Raw genomic sequence first — 16048 nt, 5'->3', positions numbered from 1 at the left:
GTCTCGTCGACGATCGACGATATAATACCTGGCTATGCGGTCGTTCTTGTCTCGGACACCTGCGACGCTCCTTCGCGATTGTCTCCTCGTTCGCGGTGAATCATCCCGAAACGCGCGGGTTGTCGCGTTGCGCGGGATATCGCGCTACCACGTCGCCGTCAGCTGTCCCGCGAGCGACCGCAGGGGCACGACCATCTGCGCCCTGTCCTCCGGTGGTTATGCCCAGTTATGCCCGAACTTTACCTGGCGACGGGGAGGAGGGAGGAAAAGGGTCTCGGCACGACTCTCGCGATTTTCTTGACGAGTTCCCCGACAGGTTAAGAATTGCCGCGCTCGCTCGAGCCCGCGTGTCTTCACTCTTCTCCCCTCCCTCCGCTTCGCATCGCCGGCATCACATATCGGTTTCATGTTTGCCCTCGCGTTTATTTTCTACCAATGTAGATTAACTTTAATCTCAGTTTACTTTTTATCCTTTTCCAATTCTTAAAAACCTTGTCTAATTCTAGAAAAAGGTAAAAAATTAGTTAAACCGAGATTTTAATTTACATCGGTAGAAATTGGACATCAAAGATTTAATAAAATATAGAGACGATTGTTGATTTCTTTTGTTCGTTCGCGAACGAACGAACGGCGGAACGATTTGCAATTGTAATGGAATTATCTGCATTTCAAATCGACACGCGTTCGATTGACGCTGAATTAATCTTTCTTCTTCTTTTTTTCTTTGATTTTTGCACGCCTCGCTAAACGGCGCCACGCTAAGCCTGGGGGCGACTTACCAATTCGTCGTCGGTGTGCAAAATTGTTTTTGCAGTCTATTTTTCTTGGCGCTTAAATATATTAATTGATATATCAAGTAAATAGAAACTGAATCTTTAATTGTGTCTAATCAGTCTAATAATATTTAATTAAATACTCGCGTGAATTTATGTACATTTTTCGCTTGGCAATGAGTCACGCGCCGGTCTTGAAACACAGACCGAAGCTAGAATAGTACACAATCTAGAATAGTACATATGCATAATTAATGTAAATTCATGAGAAACACGTCATAGATAAGAACAATAACGTTTTATTATAATTTCATTTTAAGGTCATGGAAAGTGCGGCGTGGCGGTGGTGAGAATATCGGGAAGCCGGTCTCTGGAGGCGCTGAAGAAGATGACGAGCATATCCAAGCTGGAACCGAGGAGAGCCTTCCTGCGAAAGATACGCGATCCGGAAACGGGAGAGGTCATCGACAATGGGCTCTGCTTGTGGTTTCCCGGTGCGCGTCCAAAATTAAACTTCAGATACTACAATTAAACTAAATTTAAAATAATAAGTACTTTTATACATTGAACACAACATTTGCCTCGAAAGTTATACATAAATGTTTTTCCGAGGACGATTCCTAGAGCCAGGCACCGACCGGTGACCGACCGATGAAAGAGAAACCGCCCATCAGGGACGTTCCGAGATTTATGTCTGATTAGAACACCCCGTTTCCAGGTCCGCACTCGTTCACCGGCGAGGACTCCGTGGAGTTTCACGTGCACGGCGGTCCGGCGATCCTGACGCGGCTGATGCAAGCCCTCTCGAGGCTGCAGGTGCATCCGGCGCAGCCGGGCGAGTTCACCAGACGCGCCTTCTACAACAACAAGTTGGACCTGACGGAGGTGGAGGGCCTGGCCGATCTGATAGAGGCCGAGACCGAGTGTCAGAGGAAGCAGGCGTTGTTGCAGGCCGACGGTATCCTGCGCAAGCTGTACGATAGCTGGCGGAAGGTGCTCGCGGAGTCCGTGGCGAGTATCGAGGCGTACATCGACTTCGGCGAGGAGGACAACATCGAGAGCGACGTGATGCAGAACGCGCATCGCGCTCTCAGACAGCTGATGCGGGATCTGGAGGAGCACCTGGCCGACGGCAGGCGGGGCGAAATCCTGCGCAACGGCGTGAGGACCGTGATTGTCGGCGAGCCCAACGTGGGCAAGAGCAGCCTGCTGAATCGTCTGGTGCAGCGAAATGCAGCCATCGTCACCCCCATCGCCGGCACCACGAGGGACGTCATCGAGCTGACCGCGAACATCTCGGGTTATCCCGTGCTGATAGCGGACACCGCCGGTATCACGGAGGACACCGGGGACATCGTCGAAGTCGAGGGTATCCGTCGGGCGAGGAGCCACGCGGAGCACGCCGATTTCGTGATCGTCGTGGTGGACGCGTTCAAGTGCGCGACTAGCGGTATGACGTACGAAGACTACATACGCGAATACCTGTCGTCGCTGGGGATGCAGGAGCTATTGGCGAAACTTGGGAGAGAACGTTTTGTCGTGATAGCGAATAAAAAAGATTTGCTGAAGGAGGAGGAGGAACGGCGCCTCCGCGGCGCTGAAGTGGTTCTGATATCTTGCAGAACGGAGGACGGCTTTCAGAACTTGCTGCGATCGCTGACGGAACGCTTCAGTAATATGTACGTTACGATAAACGGCAATCGTTGACATTTGCAATCGCAATTACGTTATGATGACATTTTGTTTAGATGCGGCAATCCATCCGCAGAGAGCCCGACCATCAGTCAGGCGAGGCACAGAAATCACCTGGCGCAGTGCTTGAGGTATCTGCGGAATTACTTCGAATTGTGTGCCAACGAGCAACACGACGTGGCCATAGCGGCGGAGGAAATTCACAAAGCGATGCGAGAACTCGGAAGGATAACGGGACACGTCAGCACTAATGAAATACTAGACATCATATTCAGAAATTTTTGTATCGGCAAATAAGGCGCTGCTACTTGTGTACAAGAGACGTCGTTTTTGTATTTTCTTATAAGATACTTTGCAATATTTTAAGCTGCAAACCGTATATGTGTATACACATTTTAAAATTATCTTGAAAGATGTATGGAGCACCGGTTCTCCATATAACTGTCTGCTGTGACGAAGAGAAAGACTAGAATTGTAAATCGGAGTTATCTGTGCATATATATATATATGTAAATATCAAATTTTTTAAGGAAACATCTTGATCAAGCATCGTTGCAGAGCATGTTGCGGTAGAGTGAAATAAAATGAATGGAAAAAAGGGGGCCTTCATAAGCATCGTATGTTTATTAACAATGTTACACGCACAATCATACATAGAACAACCTTTTGCCTGATTATAAGATATCGATACCCTACGCGTTATACACAGATAGGGCTCCGTTACGTGGTTTCAAGTCGTTATCTGTATGCCATGTCCGTGTGTTATGTGTGCTAATTGCATCGCGTTATTATGACGTTCATCATAATAACTTCGCTCGCTCTCGCAAAAAGGATAATTTTACTTGGCGAAATAACGAAAGCAAAAAACTCGATTGTGGAAAAGAAAAAGAAAAGAAATAAACTGTATACAAAAATTTGCTTCTCATGACTCGATCAATTTCTAATACATGCCTTGTAAATCTGTGATGTTTGAAATAGAGAAGGACGCGGTTCCCTATTTTAAAAAAGAAGAAGAAAAAAAGATATTCGAGTTATTACGATTGATAATTAAATAAATGATATCATTTACAAAGTCTATTACGCAACTGCTAATGTAATTTTCTGCTTTCTAAGTATGCTTATCGCGTTAATTTCATTTTTTACAATGACAGCGTCCAAATTTTAACAAATATAATCTTTTTCATTATTTGCACGGTGACTCCTCGTCTCTGCCCGTTAGGGGGATTAATTTTAATTTCGCGCGATTCGTTGCGAGTCATCCACGTACGCGCGCAGCGAAAGGTCACCAACGAATATGCTATTAATATATTATGATCAGTCCGTATAAAGAAATCGAACGGCTTATAAATATATATAAAGATTTGGCGGATTCATCACGCGACTCATCACGCCGCGCAGGATTCGTCGTTTATCCCTCCCTTCTGGTGTGTCTTCCTTTTTTTTTTTATATTAATATAAATCCGATGTGTAGAATCCTCGGAGAGAGTAGATTGCTCGTTTGTACAAGTTGCATATAGAATAGTGTTCTGAGATCCTATCCGAAAGCAAACTGACTCGCGCTGCACGTCCGAGACGCATTTATTTACGTTGAAGATCGTTTTCATTTTCTATCTACACATGTTCTACTTTCTTTCACCCGATTTTTTTTTCTTTTTTATATATAAAGCCTTAAATTATTGCGCGCGATCGTCCAGTCTCGCAAAGAAGCAAAAACTTCGCTACGTCTTGTTGCTATTATTTTCTTTCTTTTTCTCTCGCGAGACCGAGCCGATCACGCGCAACCATTTCTGTAATCCTTAAATGCTACTAACATTGAAAGTCTCGTCCAATTCTTGCGTACGACGAAAAATCGTAGTAGCACTTGAGGATTGATGCGTGAACCTAGTGAACCGCAATCGAGTACATCCGTTGTAGCGAAAGAAAATCCACGAGCGACTAACGCACAAATGACTCGCTGCTAAAAACATATAAACGAAAACTAGAGCTGCTTATCTAGTACAAAAATATATAACATCCTTTTATATGCTGCCTCAAATATAATAATCCAATGTAAACCTTCATCGAACAAATCGGAAACGTTACTCGTTAAATACAAAAATATATAACATTCTTTTACATTTCAGGTAACAACATTAATAACAGAATAAATTTTTGTCGAGTTTGTAAGCCTTGACCAGAAAAGTTGATGAGCGAAATGAGACCTCGGATGTAAAAGCGAGAATCGAAAATCAATCGCAATTTTATATTTAAACAATTTTTATCCCACTTAAGAGACACACAGGGCTCGGTTTAGGGCCGAATACGGATGAACGCAAAGCGGTTCAGAAGGCCCTTCGTATCGTGGCAGATACGAACGAGAAAAGAGAAGCGGAAAAAAGTCTGTCGAGGATCGAGTCGAAGACTCATCGATTCCTTCTCTCGTCCCTAAATGATCCACGATCCTTCCCCGCACGGGGGTAGACGTCCACATTCGTCCATTTCACTCCCAATTTCTTTCTCCATCTAACGTGTCCCTTGCACAACGGCGGAGGATACGAGGGAAGAAAAGCGACAGAGATCCCATCGTGGAACCTGGAGCCGAAATTCGCGCAATAATTTAAAGCTATGTGTGAAGAAAGAGGTGAAAGAACGTAGAACGATGGAAGATGAAAACGATCTTGAAGACAAGTCACGAAGGTGCTTCGTGATGAGAACGTAACACGTTTCGTATAAATGCAACGCGAGTCAAATATTTTTACATATAACTCCGCATCTTTGACTGATCATACTATATAGGTAAATTCGTTTGCGATTCACGAAATGCGTATTAATCCACGGAGACCGTCTTTTTATTCCTAAAATGATCCAGAAGACCCGCTTTGTCCGTCTCCATTTCTTTTCTTCGATAATTTTTTCCTCTTACTTCATTTTATTTTATTAAATAAGTTAAAAATCAATTCTTTGAGACTCTCTTATATCTAATTTTTAACATTTTTAATAAAAAAAGATATAGCGGATGGATTAAATAAATTAAAATAAAAGAAAAATCATCATCAATATGCAAAACTAATGAAGCGGAGTTCTCGGATCACTCTCAAGATAACGAGACGATCTTTCTGGACCAACTGGGAATGAGAGAAAAAAAATCGAACAGAAGGTGATGAGTCCTCAGTTCGATCCACGATTAGGCCTTTTACTTGTTCGCTTTTCTCTCCTCTCGTATCCTCGCTCGCTAAAGGCGCCAAGTTTGACGATAATTAGATTATCGCGAGCGTCACCCAGCAATTCGTTAAACGGAGGACATAACAGGACCGCTGAAATGATACAATTAATTTTTTAACAGTATGCTGATTGTATTCGAGACGTTAAAAAATTTCGGTTTCGATTTCGCGAGATCGTTCGAGGGAAAGCTCCGTGGAGACGATCCGCTCCGGTCGTTCTCACTCACTCACTTGCGAATTCCGACCAAGTGAAATATTGTCAACGTTTCTCGCACCCGTTTCTCTTTACAATTAAGCGCACCGATTTACGCCGCATAAAAGTGGAATGTGCGCGTCAAGATTAATTTCGTGCAAAACTTATCAGTTTTGTGAAACATATGGATTTTCTCTAAATCGTTTTAGAGATAACCGATTATACTTTTTTAAAAACGCATGTATCTCAACGCACAGCTTTTAATACCCGCGCCGGAAATTCGCTTGTACATTTCGGAAAGGTAATTCTGTCTCGGTACCTCTTATCGAGAGAGGTAATCCTTGGAGAAATCCGAACAAACGATCGCGAGTTATTACCGCGGGAAATTATATCGGAAGAGAAACTTCATTAAAAAAAAAAGCACAGACATCAACTGAAGGCTTCAACGTCGGGGACAATTAAGTCGCGTCGTTCGGTTTCTCGAATTGGCTTCGACTCGCGGAAATCTCGAGATAAATCGGTAACACCTCGGAACCGAAACGACGACGACGACCCGTCGCCGTTCCTCGCCGGGACGCCGGCTCCAGTTCCGGTCCCGAGGGACCGGGATCAGCAGCCGATGGCACGGATCATTCTCTCTCGTACGGAAAGTAAAGGGGACGAGGAACCGCAATGTTCATCGTCCCCCGCCTCTAGCGAATGTATGTCTATACGCACATACACATTCTATACTTTGCATGTAAGTAATGCCTATTTTCCAAAGATATATGTGAAACACGCACTCCTTCGCAATCACTGAATCACGCGGGCGATTCCTCCCCTCGCGTCGGCTCGCTCGGACCGGTAGATCTTTTTCTTCATTTGCTTCTTTTTTTTCACCCTTGCATCCTCGTCGCTCGATTCACGCGTTTCCATGATCCCTTGACCGTGCAGATCATACCATCCTTACGCTTTTGTACACTGTTGACGCATACACACGTACACGCGCGTCAAAACATTATAGAAACGCGCCGCCGCTGATGAAAATCGCGATATCGCTCTTCTTCGAAGGAGAGTGTGCATACACGATTTCGCTTCTGCAATTTCGCCTGTCTTCCCACCGGGAAGCTAAAGCTAGATCGTGGTGGTAACGTCAATTATTACCGATTAATCCTGGACGATCCAAGGAGATCCCGAGATACTCTAAACGATACTTTACATTCAATTTCACGATTTCGGCATATTGATATTCGATAAAATTAGAAGTTCTCTCCATGCATTTTTCCTAGAAAAAGAAAATATGTACAATCGCAATCGGTATTAATTGACGTTGCTATCGGTCCTAACGCTTATAAATGTTAACAAATCTCTCGCTTTCTCATTCATTCATCCTCTCTCACTCGCTCGCTATCTTACTGTGCCACTTTTACGCAGCATTATGTACAAAAGAATATACTACAGATTACAACAGTGATTTACCGTGAAATTTCTGAACCATCGCAACTCAAAATGGCGTATGCACACGCAGATATATGTATAATTTTTAAAGAAATAAGATATCGAAAGTAAATCGCCGATCGTAAGAAAACTAAGGATTATGCCGTTCGTTGGTGCTACACCAAATCTATTTGCCGTAAATCATTCTTCGAAGAATTGATCTACAGGCGATTGGACTAATCCCGATCAGCGAGTTCCTTATTCCTCCGCTTTCAGGAAATGAAAGCGATGAACTAGGACTAAAAAATAAATTTCAAAATAAATTTAGAAGTTTAAATTCAAACGAATTTAGAAACGCGTTGAAGTACACGGCTTCAGGTAGGAGGATCCCCGCGTTTCTAAATTTATTCGACGGACCAAAGGGATATGTCACGATCCGTGAGATGTAACGGCTGACGACTGGACCGGAAGTTCTCTTCGGCTCTCTCCCGATCGTGCCGTCCCACCGTCCTGACGCGCTTCGCGTGTGTTCGTCTATCGTATATATTTCGCGATGTTACTCTTTTTCATTTAGTATAAAAAGTCTCATCCGGTGACACGTCAATTGGTATACGTAGGCAAATCCGAAAGTTCGTTACACGCTCGACCTATACCCTTAGACTCGACATGCGCACTTTTAATGAGGAATCCTTAACGATTAATCCTTACACGCGTATTTAATATGTGATGCTTATGAGTTTATGAGCTACCTATACTAAAGGAAAAAACATACACCACTGAAAGATTATATTTCCTTATATCCGCGATCACGCGTTTATTAGCTACACTCGGATCGCCGCGCAAAGCTACTTCTTTTTTTTTTGTCTTTTTTTCTTCTCACTTTTTGCACTGTGCATACGCTTAGTGGAGATGTAATGTTTCGCGGTAAATGGGAGCAAAAATTTTCGGAACGATACGAGTCATTTTACACGTGATAATAAAAATCGCTAGACGACTCTGCCTCGTTTTACGTTGATCAATTTTCTAATCAACTCTCCCTTCTGACCCCATGTAATCTCTCTCTTACGCGCACTCATCTCAGACATCATTACACCACCACCCCCATATACAAATAGTGAAGCACATTAAAAACATAGCGGTAAGCTAAGTATTATGTAAGTATTGGAAAACTTCCACTAATTCTATGCAAAGTATAGCTTGTAGAATATCATTCATTAAAACTAGAACTTATACGATAATCGAAAAGAGAAAGAGAGAGAAAAATTCTATCTTTCTTGTACCTGGTGAAGCGACAATTCCTTTCTCTCACTCTCTCTCTCTCTCTCTCTCTCTCTCTCTCTCTATTCTCCTTTTTTTATCCTCTCTGTCGAAGCGCCGTTTCGTTACTCCGCGCGCTCGGATACTCCTGCCTTCCATCGCACGATTCGTGCGCGTGTGACTCGAAAAAAACTAATTCAATCAAAACACCACCGTTTTGATCGCTCACAGCGGTCGTGATTTAGGTACAGCTTCGTAAATAGCGTGTCTTTTGTAAATATCGCCTCATCCTGAAGATTCACGCTATAGAATACATTATATTGTAAAATTACAGGTTGAGCTCAACTCACTATGCTCTGCCGTGTCACTCGTATGACGGAAACAAGTCAAGATCCATCCTGCCTACCCTCGCTTACGGCAAAATGCATCCTTTTAGATGTAACGTGCCGACGAAAACGTCGGCCGCGTATCGTGTCTGCGTAAATTTGCCAAAGTATCGTCTCCCCCGCTCGGACGACCGTGTCCCTGACTCAGATTGGCTAAAATTTATTTCAAACTGGATCATAAATTGAAATAAGTTTTACCATATCCTCTGCGATTAAGGCGCGAGTAAGGTAATCTGACAAACTTCGCGTACACGCGAAATATCTGCGAAACGCTCGAGACAACGATAAATAATCGGCGATTCGACGCGTCTAACTCGTCTCCCGGATCAACAAATAATTTCTAACGTTAGAAAATCGATAAATGGAGACGAGCTCTATCTTACAAAGATTTCATCCAGCATCCACGAATCATAATAATATGAAGGAAATGACGACCATTTGTTCCCAAGTTTCGGTGTATTTAAAAAGAATCTAAAGTAAAGATCTGACGGTTTTACTTGTTGAATCGCGGTGGTCTTCTCAAACGTGTTATCAGCTCCGTCCTGACAGTCCTAGCGTAATTCGGCGTGGCGTACTGATCGGTCACCGCGATCGTGCTCTGAAGACTCTGTATGAATATGGACGAGTCCTGTATCTGACCTACACCCGCCGCTGCCGCCGCCGCCGCCGCTGCCTGATACTGATACTGACTGTTGGCCATGTCGGCGGTCGGGTAGTGACTCGGTTGCACGAACTGCGGCGGATTCTCATACTGCGGATATGGAATCGAGCTCTCCGCGGAGAACTGCGGTATCACCGTGTTGACGTTGACCGGCGTGGTGGGGTAACTGCCCGGGTCGTAGGTCTGATACTGGTTCAGCTGGCCGATCGGCGTGGTGTTGAACGGCGGCGATTGCGGAAACTGCGCGGCGGTCTCGGGGAACAGCACGTTCGCCACCGTCGGTTGCGGGAAGGCTTCCGGTCTCGGGTACGGCGAGATGTTGGCCGTCACCGCGCTGTTCAGATTCTGCACGCTCGGTATGCCGGCGGCGATCGGCGAGGTGCCGTATCCGTGGAACGCGGTCTGCGAACGTCCGGTGTGATCGGCCAGATCCTTCACGCCGCTCTGTAGCGAGCTCATGATATTGAGCTTGGACTTGAGGCCGACGGCACCACCACCGCTGATGCCGCCTCCGCCGATCGTCTCGCTGCCGTGCTTGATACGCGCGTCCGTCAATAGTGGATGCCGCACGTTAACGATGCTCTGCGGGGCGCGCAGCGGTGGAAAGTTGATCGGTGCCATCTTCGGCATCGAGCTCTGCTGCTGTTCCAGTGCCTTGCGCGCAATCGCAAACGCACTGTTGTCGTTCCTCTGACAGGAAGCGGACTGCGGACTGTACGTGCTGGACGGCGTGTAGGTCTCCCTGTGCAAAATCGGCGTCGGGATTGACTGTTGCGTCGCGAATCTTAACGGTAGATTGGCGGTCATCGATCCAGCGATGCTCTTGTAATCCGGACTGTTCACAGACATCGGCTCCTTGTAATCCAATTGGATTGTATAATTCTTGATGCCTGAATTCGTTTCGTTTGGAAATTTCTTCGGAGCGGTGTAATCCTTTGGATTTTTCATCGGGTTCTCGTGCGCGGTGCTGGTTATAAAGGTACTGACAGGCCGTACGCTACTGAACGTGGAACTGCTGGATTGCTTCGCGGTGACGATCGACCCGGTTTTCGTCGTGTTGTGCGATTCGCTCGAGGACTTTCGACTATCATTATTACCGTCGTGCTTTTTCATCGACGAATTAATTTTGCCAGCGGCAATCGAGCTCCCAGACGTTGCAATGCTGTGCAAGGCAGCATTTTTGTTGTTCACCGTGGTGCTCGTTACCCTGACAGGCAATTTGGACGTTCTGTTCTTACCTCCCGTGTAGTTTTGTCCGCCTTTACCTTTTTCGCCAATCTGATTGTTGGCCGATAATACTTTGATGTCCGTATTATTATTATTCTGATTATTAGATGCCAGATTGTGGGGCTTGCAGGTGATGGTGACAGCTGGCAGGAGCAAAGCGCTGGCTCACTTCTTGGTCATGATTTTCAGATATTCCAGGGCATTTTGAGCAGCACTGGCTTGAGCATCTTTACTAGTCACGCCGCAACCATAGCAAACTGCTACTGGCAGGGTAGACAGTTGCACAAGGCACTGGAATTTACCTAGAAGACGAAATGACACCGTATAGATTACAGCTGTAGCATTATTTAATAAAATTGGTATCATTTCGATGTATTGGGCAACAATTAATTGCGCAATCTTGATAAAATTTTGTGTCATGATTCGTGATAACATGTGATACTAAAAGGTCATACTACACATATAGACATCAGTGAACTTGTATAATGCTTAACACAGTTTAACATTAAAAAAAACCGTAAACGTGGATATACTTGAGAGCGAAACGCTATTTACAAGTAGTGTGGTAGGAGTAATCCTACACATAAGCAACAGCACAAATCACCTGCAATATGGCAGCTTTAACATCAGCTAAAAGTGTCTTAAGAAAAGAAATCAAGGACATTCTTAAAAACATTAGCTTAGAAGAAAGAAAGGAGCAATCTGCAAATGTATTTAAAAAGGTGAGTCTGAAAAAAGCAAATAAATCAATAATCTCCAAGCCAGAGGCTTATTGAAGAGGTTATGTTCTGATAAAAAAGCACATTGTGTAAAAAGCAATTATATTTGCAATATTATTTAATTGCTATCGCGTTATTTGCAGTTATGCTTGTTGAAGCAATTTCAAGATAGCAAGAGAATTTCTCTGTACTTGAGTACTAAAGATGAAATCGACACTCTGCCTATCTTGAAACACATATTTGATACGGGAAAAGAGGCATTTGTACCGCAATATTGTGGAAAAATTATGGAAATGGTAAAACTAAGGTCGATGGAGGATTATGAGACATTGCCACTAACACAATGGAACATTAAACAACCAAGCACTACTGAAAGTCGCGAAAATGCATTAGAAACAGGTAAACTCTATGATAAATCAAATTATAATTTAAAAAAGCACATTTTATAATAAAACTTGTTTTGTAAAATCATTTAAGAACTTAAAGTGTATCAATTCTTTATTTTAGGTGGATTAGATTTGATAATTTTACCGGGTGTGGCTTTCACGTCGAATGGTGAGTTTTACTCAATAAATATAACACATTTTATAATCCTGCATGTAACTGTTTTATCTTTATTATTGACTAGGAAAACGCCTGGGACATGGAATGGGTTACTACGACAAGTACTTAAAGAGATGTTTTCAAAAACAAGGTATAAAGCCATATCTAGTTGCGGTAGCATTTAAAGAACAGATACAAGAAGATATTCCTGCTAATGAAGACGACGTGCCTGTTAATATTGTACTTACTGGACAATAAATAATATAATAAAAAAATTTATGATTTTATTCTACGCATAATTATTTCTAAAATAAAATCTCTTTGTATTATATATCATTAATCAACTTACCACTGATAGATTTCTCTTCAATATCAACATAGGTTACTTCAAACTGCTGCTCCGACGCAATTTCTTGTAAAAATTGTACCAAATTTACATCCCCATCGTTGAAACAAGTATTCTGCAACAAAATTAGAATGACTTGCACGCAATCGATTCCAGTTTATGTCGATATATTAAAGACAAGCAAATGTGTCTTTTTGGCAGAACATTTATTCTTCTATTCACTTCAGTGAGCTTGAATACAAACCTGCAGTTGAAAAAGTTTAACACCTGTGGACGACTTGAGACTCTTGTGAAATTTCGAAACTTGGATACTATGTACTGTTGTCAGTGTCGAAATTTTGCTACCTTTCAGATCGGCATAACGGGCGCTCACGTTTGCGTTTCTTTGCACAATCTATAATGGACAATTAATGTTACATGTAAAACTTCTTGATAAGCACATACGTTAATAAATGCTTTATTAACAGCTACTCCACATTTACATAGAAACTAGAAATGAAGTGGAATGACCCAAGCATAAATTACTTTCAAGAAAAAATATATATACAACTATAATGGAAGTTGCACATTAAAATCCGAATATTGCCTAAATAATAGTCCGTTATAGATTTAAACAGATCGGAAAGATAGCTTATTACATCAAGTGGCATTAAAGCTAAAATCACTTCCACTTCTCTAAACACCCACACGTTCGTATATATGTCGTAGAGATTTTGTGTAATTGGTATTTTTTTGCAAAATCCCTGAAGAATTTACAAAAAACCGAAATATTGTGGAATAAATAAAAATTATAAATATAAATATAATTTACACTATATTTATAAATATAAATTAATAAAAACGTCAACTCACAATTCCATTGATAGAGCCTAGAATTTTACAAAATTACTAGTAAGATTGTGTAATTTTTATTCATTCCACAATATCCCCGTTTTTTGTAGATTCTTTAGGGATTTTGAACAAAAAAAAAACCAATTACACGAAATTCCTACGACATATGCATATACGCGCGCACACATATATACACACGCACACACACACACACACACACACACACACACACACACACCCTCATACGCAGATACATCAGATTTAAAATAAATTATCATTAATCATTTGCTTCTTAAGCCTTATGTGGTCACATGTCTGACAGGATTTTTATTCTTCTGATCATACATCATGTTTTAGCTGTTTTCTTTTTTTTTTTCTTTAAGTATTTGTATAAATTTTAAAAGACAATGAAAGATGTTTTTAACTATGAAATAATTCTGATCGGCGAGGTCAAGACTACAAATGCAAAAAGTTAAAAGTATTCAAACGTCAAGACAGTGATGAATAGGAATTAAATACACATCGATATGTAAGAATAATTTCCATTATCTAATGTAAATGCAAAACGGAAATACCAAGTTCTTACCTCGTCCTCATCCACACTGGGAGCTTGATTATTCATATCGTGTAGTGCTTGCCACATCTTGTGAGCGGCATGCCTCTTTGCGACTTTTTTACTTTTTCCTTGACCAACCTCGCGATACTTTAAGATTGAACAAACAATAGTGAATTGTCTCTCGTGAGGTAAACCTTCTTCACCCTCCATCGTGTATTTCGGGGGTGGCCAGTGGCGCGACATACACATTTCTTGTAAGGCTCCGATTGGATTGTTGACTATTTTCTCCTCCCCGTATGTCTGGAGTTCTTGTAAATTTTGCGAGCTACGTAAGAAAACGGTATACAGAATTATTTCACGTCGCGTGTACTTTTGCGCGACGCAACTTGAAGTTTACGTTTGAGCGCAATTTAAGGGCTGAGTGAACATACTCGGGCAAACTATTTGGAAGTGGAGACTCTACACCTTCGGTATTGACTCCAATTAATTTATCCAGCACGGCCTTCGCGGCGGCGTGTTTCGCTTCCTTTTTGGACCGGCCAGTTCCCATTGCTGAAACAATGGGATCTGCATCTGAATAGTTATGCGCTTATCAGTCAACGGCACGCTGCTGTCTGCGAGAAGGAAACGAGCGACGAGTGTTATACGAACCAACGACGTCGGTGACGGTGACTCTGTATCGAAACGTAGGCTCGTGAATCGCTCCCTCGATCTGCACCAGCTCGTACTTGGGTATCGTGCCTCGGCGGGAGAGCAATTCCTGGAGAACGGAGACCGGGGTTTTGCTGGGTAACGACTTCATTTCCAAACGTGCCGCCTCGTGCAACGGTAGTTTCTCCAACATCATGGCGTGCAACGTTACGCGAACTCTATTACGGCGATTGACGTTGTTTGAATGATTAGGAACGCCACCCACACCAGCCATCATGTTAGGCCCGACTTGCGGTGGTTGATGCATTTCCTCCATTGTAGTTCTGGAATCGCAACAGAGCGTGTTATGAAGCTGTAACCTTTTTCCAATGTCAACGCGACCGGGACGATATACAAGGCCCGTGTCGCGACGCTGACAATGAGTACAGAATTTAACGACATGTTTTCCCCTCCGTTTCCCTCATGAAAACACACGCCGAAGATAACGACTCGGGAATTTTCAAACAAAGCTCATCTCGCTCTCTCGTATTTGTATTTATCTCGTTGAGCAATGACACCGCGTACAGGAGCTAATTAGCGTGTCCCGTGTCCGTTCGCGCGATCTTCTCGGCTATAAATATCGAAATCGCGGCCGCTTGCTCCGGATTTCCGGAGGCAACGACGCGCCGTCGTTGATCCGCGATCGAGAACGTCCCGGCGGAGCGGCGACCTCGGGGACGCGGACGCGGTTGTCTCGGCGCGCGGAAACCGCGACGGGGTCGCGTCTCGCGGTGTCGACGGAATGTATCGAGACCGCGAGGGAGACCGGCATGGCCGCCATGATTGTTATAAAACCCATCGATTGACCGTAACGGAAATACGCGTGGGACTCGCCGGGGGAGACGAGAGACGGTGTACAACGTCGTTTCGTTTCGCGGCGATGATGACGACGACGACGATGACGACGGCCTGGGCGAACGCCCTGGGGAACAACGAGCGTCGTCGTCGCCGACCAGTCGTCGTACGTCGCGTATCATTCCGCTTACCGCGGTTCGATCTCGGCGGGCCAAAGTCACCGGGGAGGGAACAAACACACGCGTCCTTCGCGCACACACTTACGGATATTCCGGGGAGACGTAGCTGCGTGGAAAAAAATGTTGTTCAGCCGGCTCCTCGTCAGGCCAATTCCTATGCGAAAAGCGAATCCCGCTTTTTGTGATCGATCCAAGTCTCACAAAAAGCTTGATCCGTTTGACGACAGAAAAATGGTTCACTGGTTAGCGGAGAGTCCCTTTCCTCGTTCGCAGCTCTGCGATATCTGTGAGGGTGCCCATGACCGTTTTCGTCCTATGCGGTGCGCCGCCGATACGTCGCTCGGCTCCGCGCAGGCGCGCCTGGGAATGGGGAACGGTCGGTAAATAGGTCTGTTCGTGTTGCGCCCGCATATAAACATTAAATATTAGTATATATTGGTATATATAAAAAGAACAATATATAGGAATTTTATTCCTGTGTAATAAATATTAGGATATGCAAATTCTTATTTCTATATATATAGCGTTTTCTACTGGAAAAGCTTTAATACTGGAATACTGGTGCACCCTGAGTGAAATTTCAT

At 43.6% G+C, this 16048-nt stretch overlaps 4 protein-coding genes across 8 annotated transcripts; 2 read left to right on the top strand and 2 right to left on the bottom strand.

Moving 5' to 3' along the window:
* The first annotated feature begins 34 nt into the window (after positions 1-34).
* LOC139815870 (tRNA modification GTPase GTPBP3, mitochondrial) lies at positions 35-3379 on the top strand. Of its 3 annotated transcripts, none has more exons than XM_071783102.1 (4): positions 35-212; positions 1094-1267; positions 1492-2452; positions 2522-3379. In XM_071783102.1, exons 1-4 carry the CDS (start codon positions 35-37, stop codon positions 2760-2762), a joined length of 1554 nt encoding a protein of 517 aa, XP_071639203.1. In that variant the 3' UTR covers positions 2763-3379. The 3 variants fall into 3 exon arrangements, with proteins under 3 accessions (XP_071639203.1, XP_071639204.1, XP_071639205.1); XM_071783103.1 differs by having other exon boundaries at positions 195-316; XM_071783104.1 differs by lacking the exon at positions 35-212 and adding an exon at positions 612-792.
* LOC139816296 (uncharacterized) lies at positions 3071-10970 on the bottom strand (the record flags this gene model as incomplete). The annotated part of the gene is made up of 1 exon (XM_071783697.1): positions 3071-10970. A coding segment is annotated over one exon (1560 nt), but the record flags the coding sequence as incomplete, so codon positions are not given.
* LOC139815873 (protein Loquacious-like) lies at positions 10950-15791 on the bottom strand. Of its 3 annotated transcripts, none has more exons than XM_071783112.1 (7): positions 15550-15791; positions 14452-14774; positions 14232-14373; positions 13831-14125; positions 12658-12807; positions 12417-12528; positions 10950-11107 (listed from the first exon to the last, which is right to left on the bottom strand). In XM_071783112.1, the coding sequence occupies exons 2-7, from the start codon at positions 14765-14767 to the stop codon at positions 10971-10973; spliced, it is 1152 nt and encodes a 383-aa protein (XP_071639213.1). In that variant the 5' UTR covers positions 14768-14774; positions 15550-15791; the 3' UTR covers positions 10950-10970. The 3 variants fall into 3 exon arrangements, with proteins under 3 accessions (XP_071639213.1, XP_071639214.1, XP_071639215.1); XM_071783113.1 differs by having other exon boundaries at positions 14232-14367; XM_071783114.1 differs by lacking the exon at positions 12658-12807.
* Positions 11171-12354, top strand: Mthfs (methenyltetrahydrofolate synthetase). The gene is made up of 4 exons (XM_071783119.1): positions 11171-11527; positions 11668-11923; positions 12032-12079; positions 12153-12354. Exons 1-4 carry the CDS (start codon positions 11417-11419, stop codon positions 12323-12325), a joined length of 588 nt encoding a protein of 195 aa, XP_071639220.1. The 5' UTR covers positions 11171-11416; the 3' UTR covers positions 12326-12354.
* Positions 15792-16048: the final 257 nt, after the last annotated feature.

This window comes from Temnothorax longispinosus, chromosome 7 (genome assembly GCF_030848805.1).
Source record: "Temnothorax longispinosus isolate EJ_2023e chromosome 7, Tlon_JGU_v1, whole genome shotgun sequence".
NCBI lineage: Eukaryota > Metazoa > Arthropoda > Insecta > Hymenoptera > Formicidae > Temnothorax > Temnothorax longispinosus.
The sequence above is the reverse complement of the archived record's forward strand: the minus strand, read 5'-3'. Positions and strand labels throughout refer to the sequence as shown.

Bases quoted from the DNA above. Each gene is read 5' to 3' on its own strand.
- LOC139815873 (XM_071783112.1), bottom strand. From the start codon at position 14,767: ATGGAGGAAATGCATCAACCACCGCAAGTCGGGCCTAACATGATGGCT. The intron at 12,529-12,657 runs GTTTGTATTCAA...ATTTTGTTGCAG, and splicing joins TTAAACTTTTTCAACTGCAG to AATACTTGTTTCAACGATGG. The intron at 11,108-12,416 runs GTAAGTTGATTA...TTCGTCTTCTAG, and splicing joins TGAAGAGAAATCTATCAGTG to GTAAATTCCAGTGCCTTGTG.
- LOC139815870 (XM_071783102.1), top strand. From the start codon at position 35: ATGCGGTCGTTCTTGTCTCGGACACCTGCGACGCTCCTTCGCGATTGT. The intron at 213-1,093 runs GTGGTTATGCCC...TTTCATTTTAAG, and splicing joins CATCTGCGCCCTGTCCTCCG to GTCATGGAAAGTGCGGCGTG. The intron at 2,453-2,521 runs GTACGTTACGAT...CATTTTGTTTAG, and splicing joins ACGGAACGCTTCAGTAATAT to ATGCGGCAATCCATCCGCAG.
- Mthfs (XM_071783119.1), top strand. From the start codon at position 11,417: ATGGCAGCTTTAACATCAGCTAAAAGTGTCTTAAGAAAAGAAATCAAG. The intron at 11,924-12,031 runs GTAAACTCTATG...TCTTTATTTTAG, and splicing joins CGAAAATGCATTAGAAACAG to GTGGATTAGATTTGATAATT. The intron at 12,080-12,152 runs GTGAGTTTTACT...ATTATTGACTAG, and splicing joins TGTGGCTTTCACGTCGAATG to GAAAACGCCTGGGACATGGA.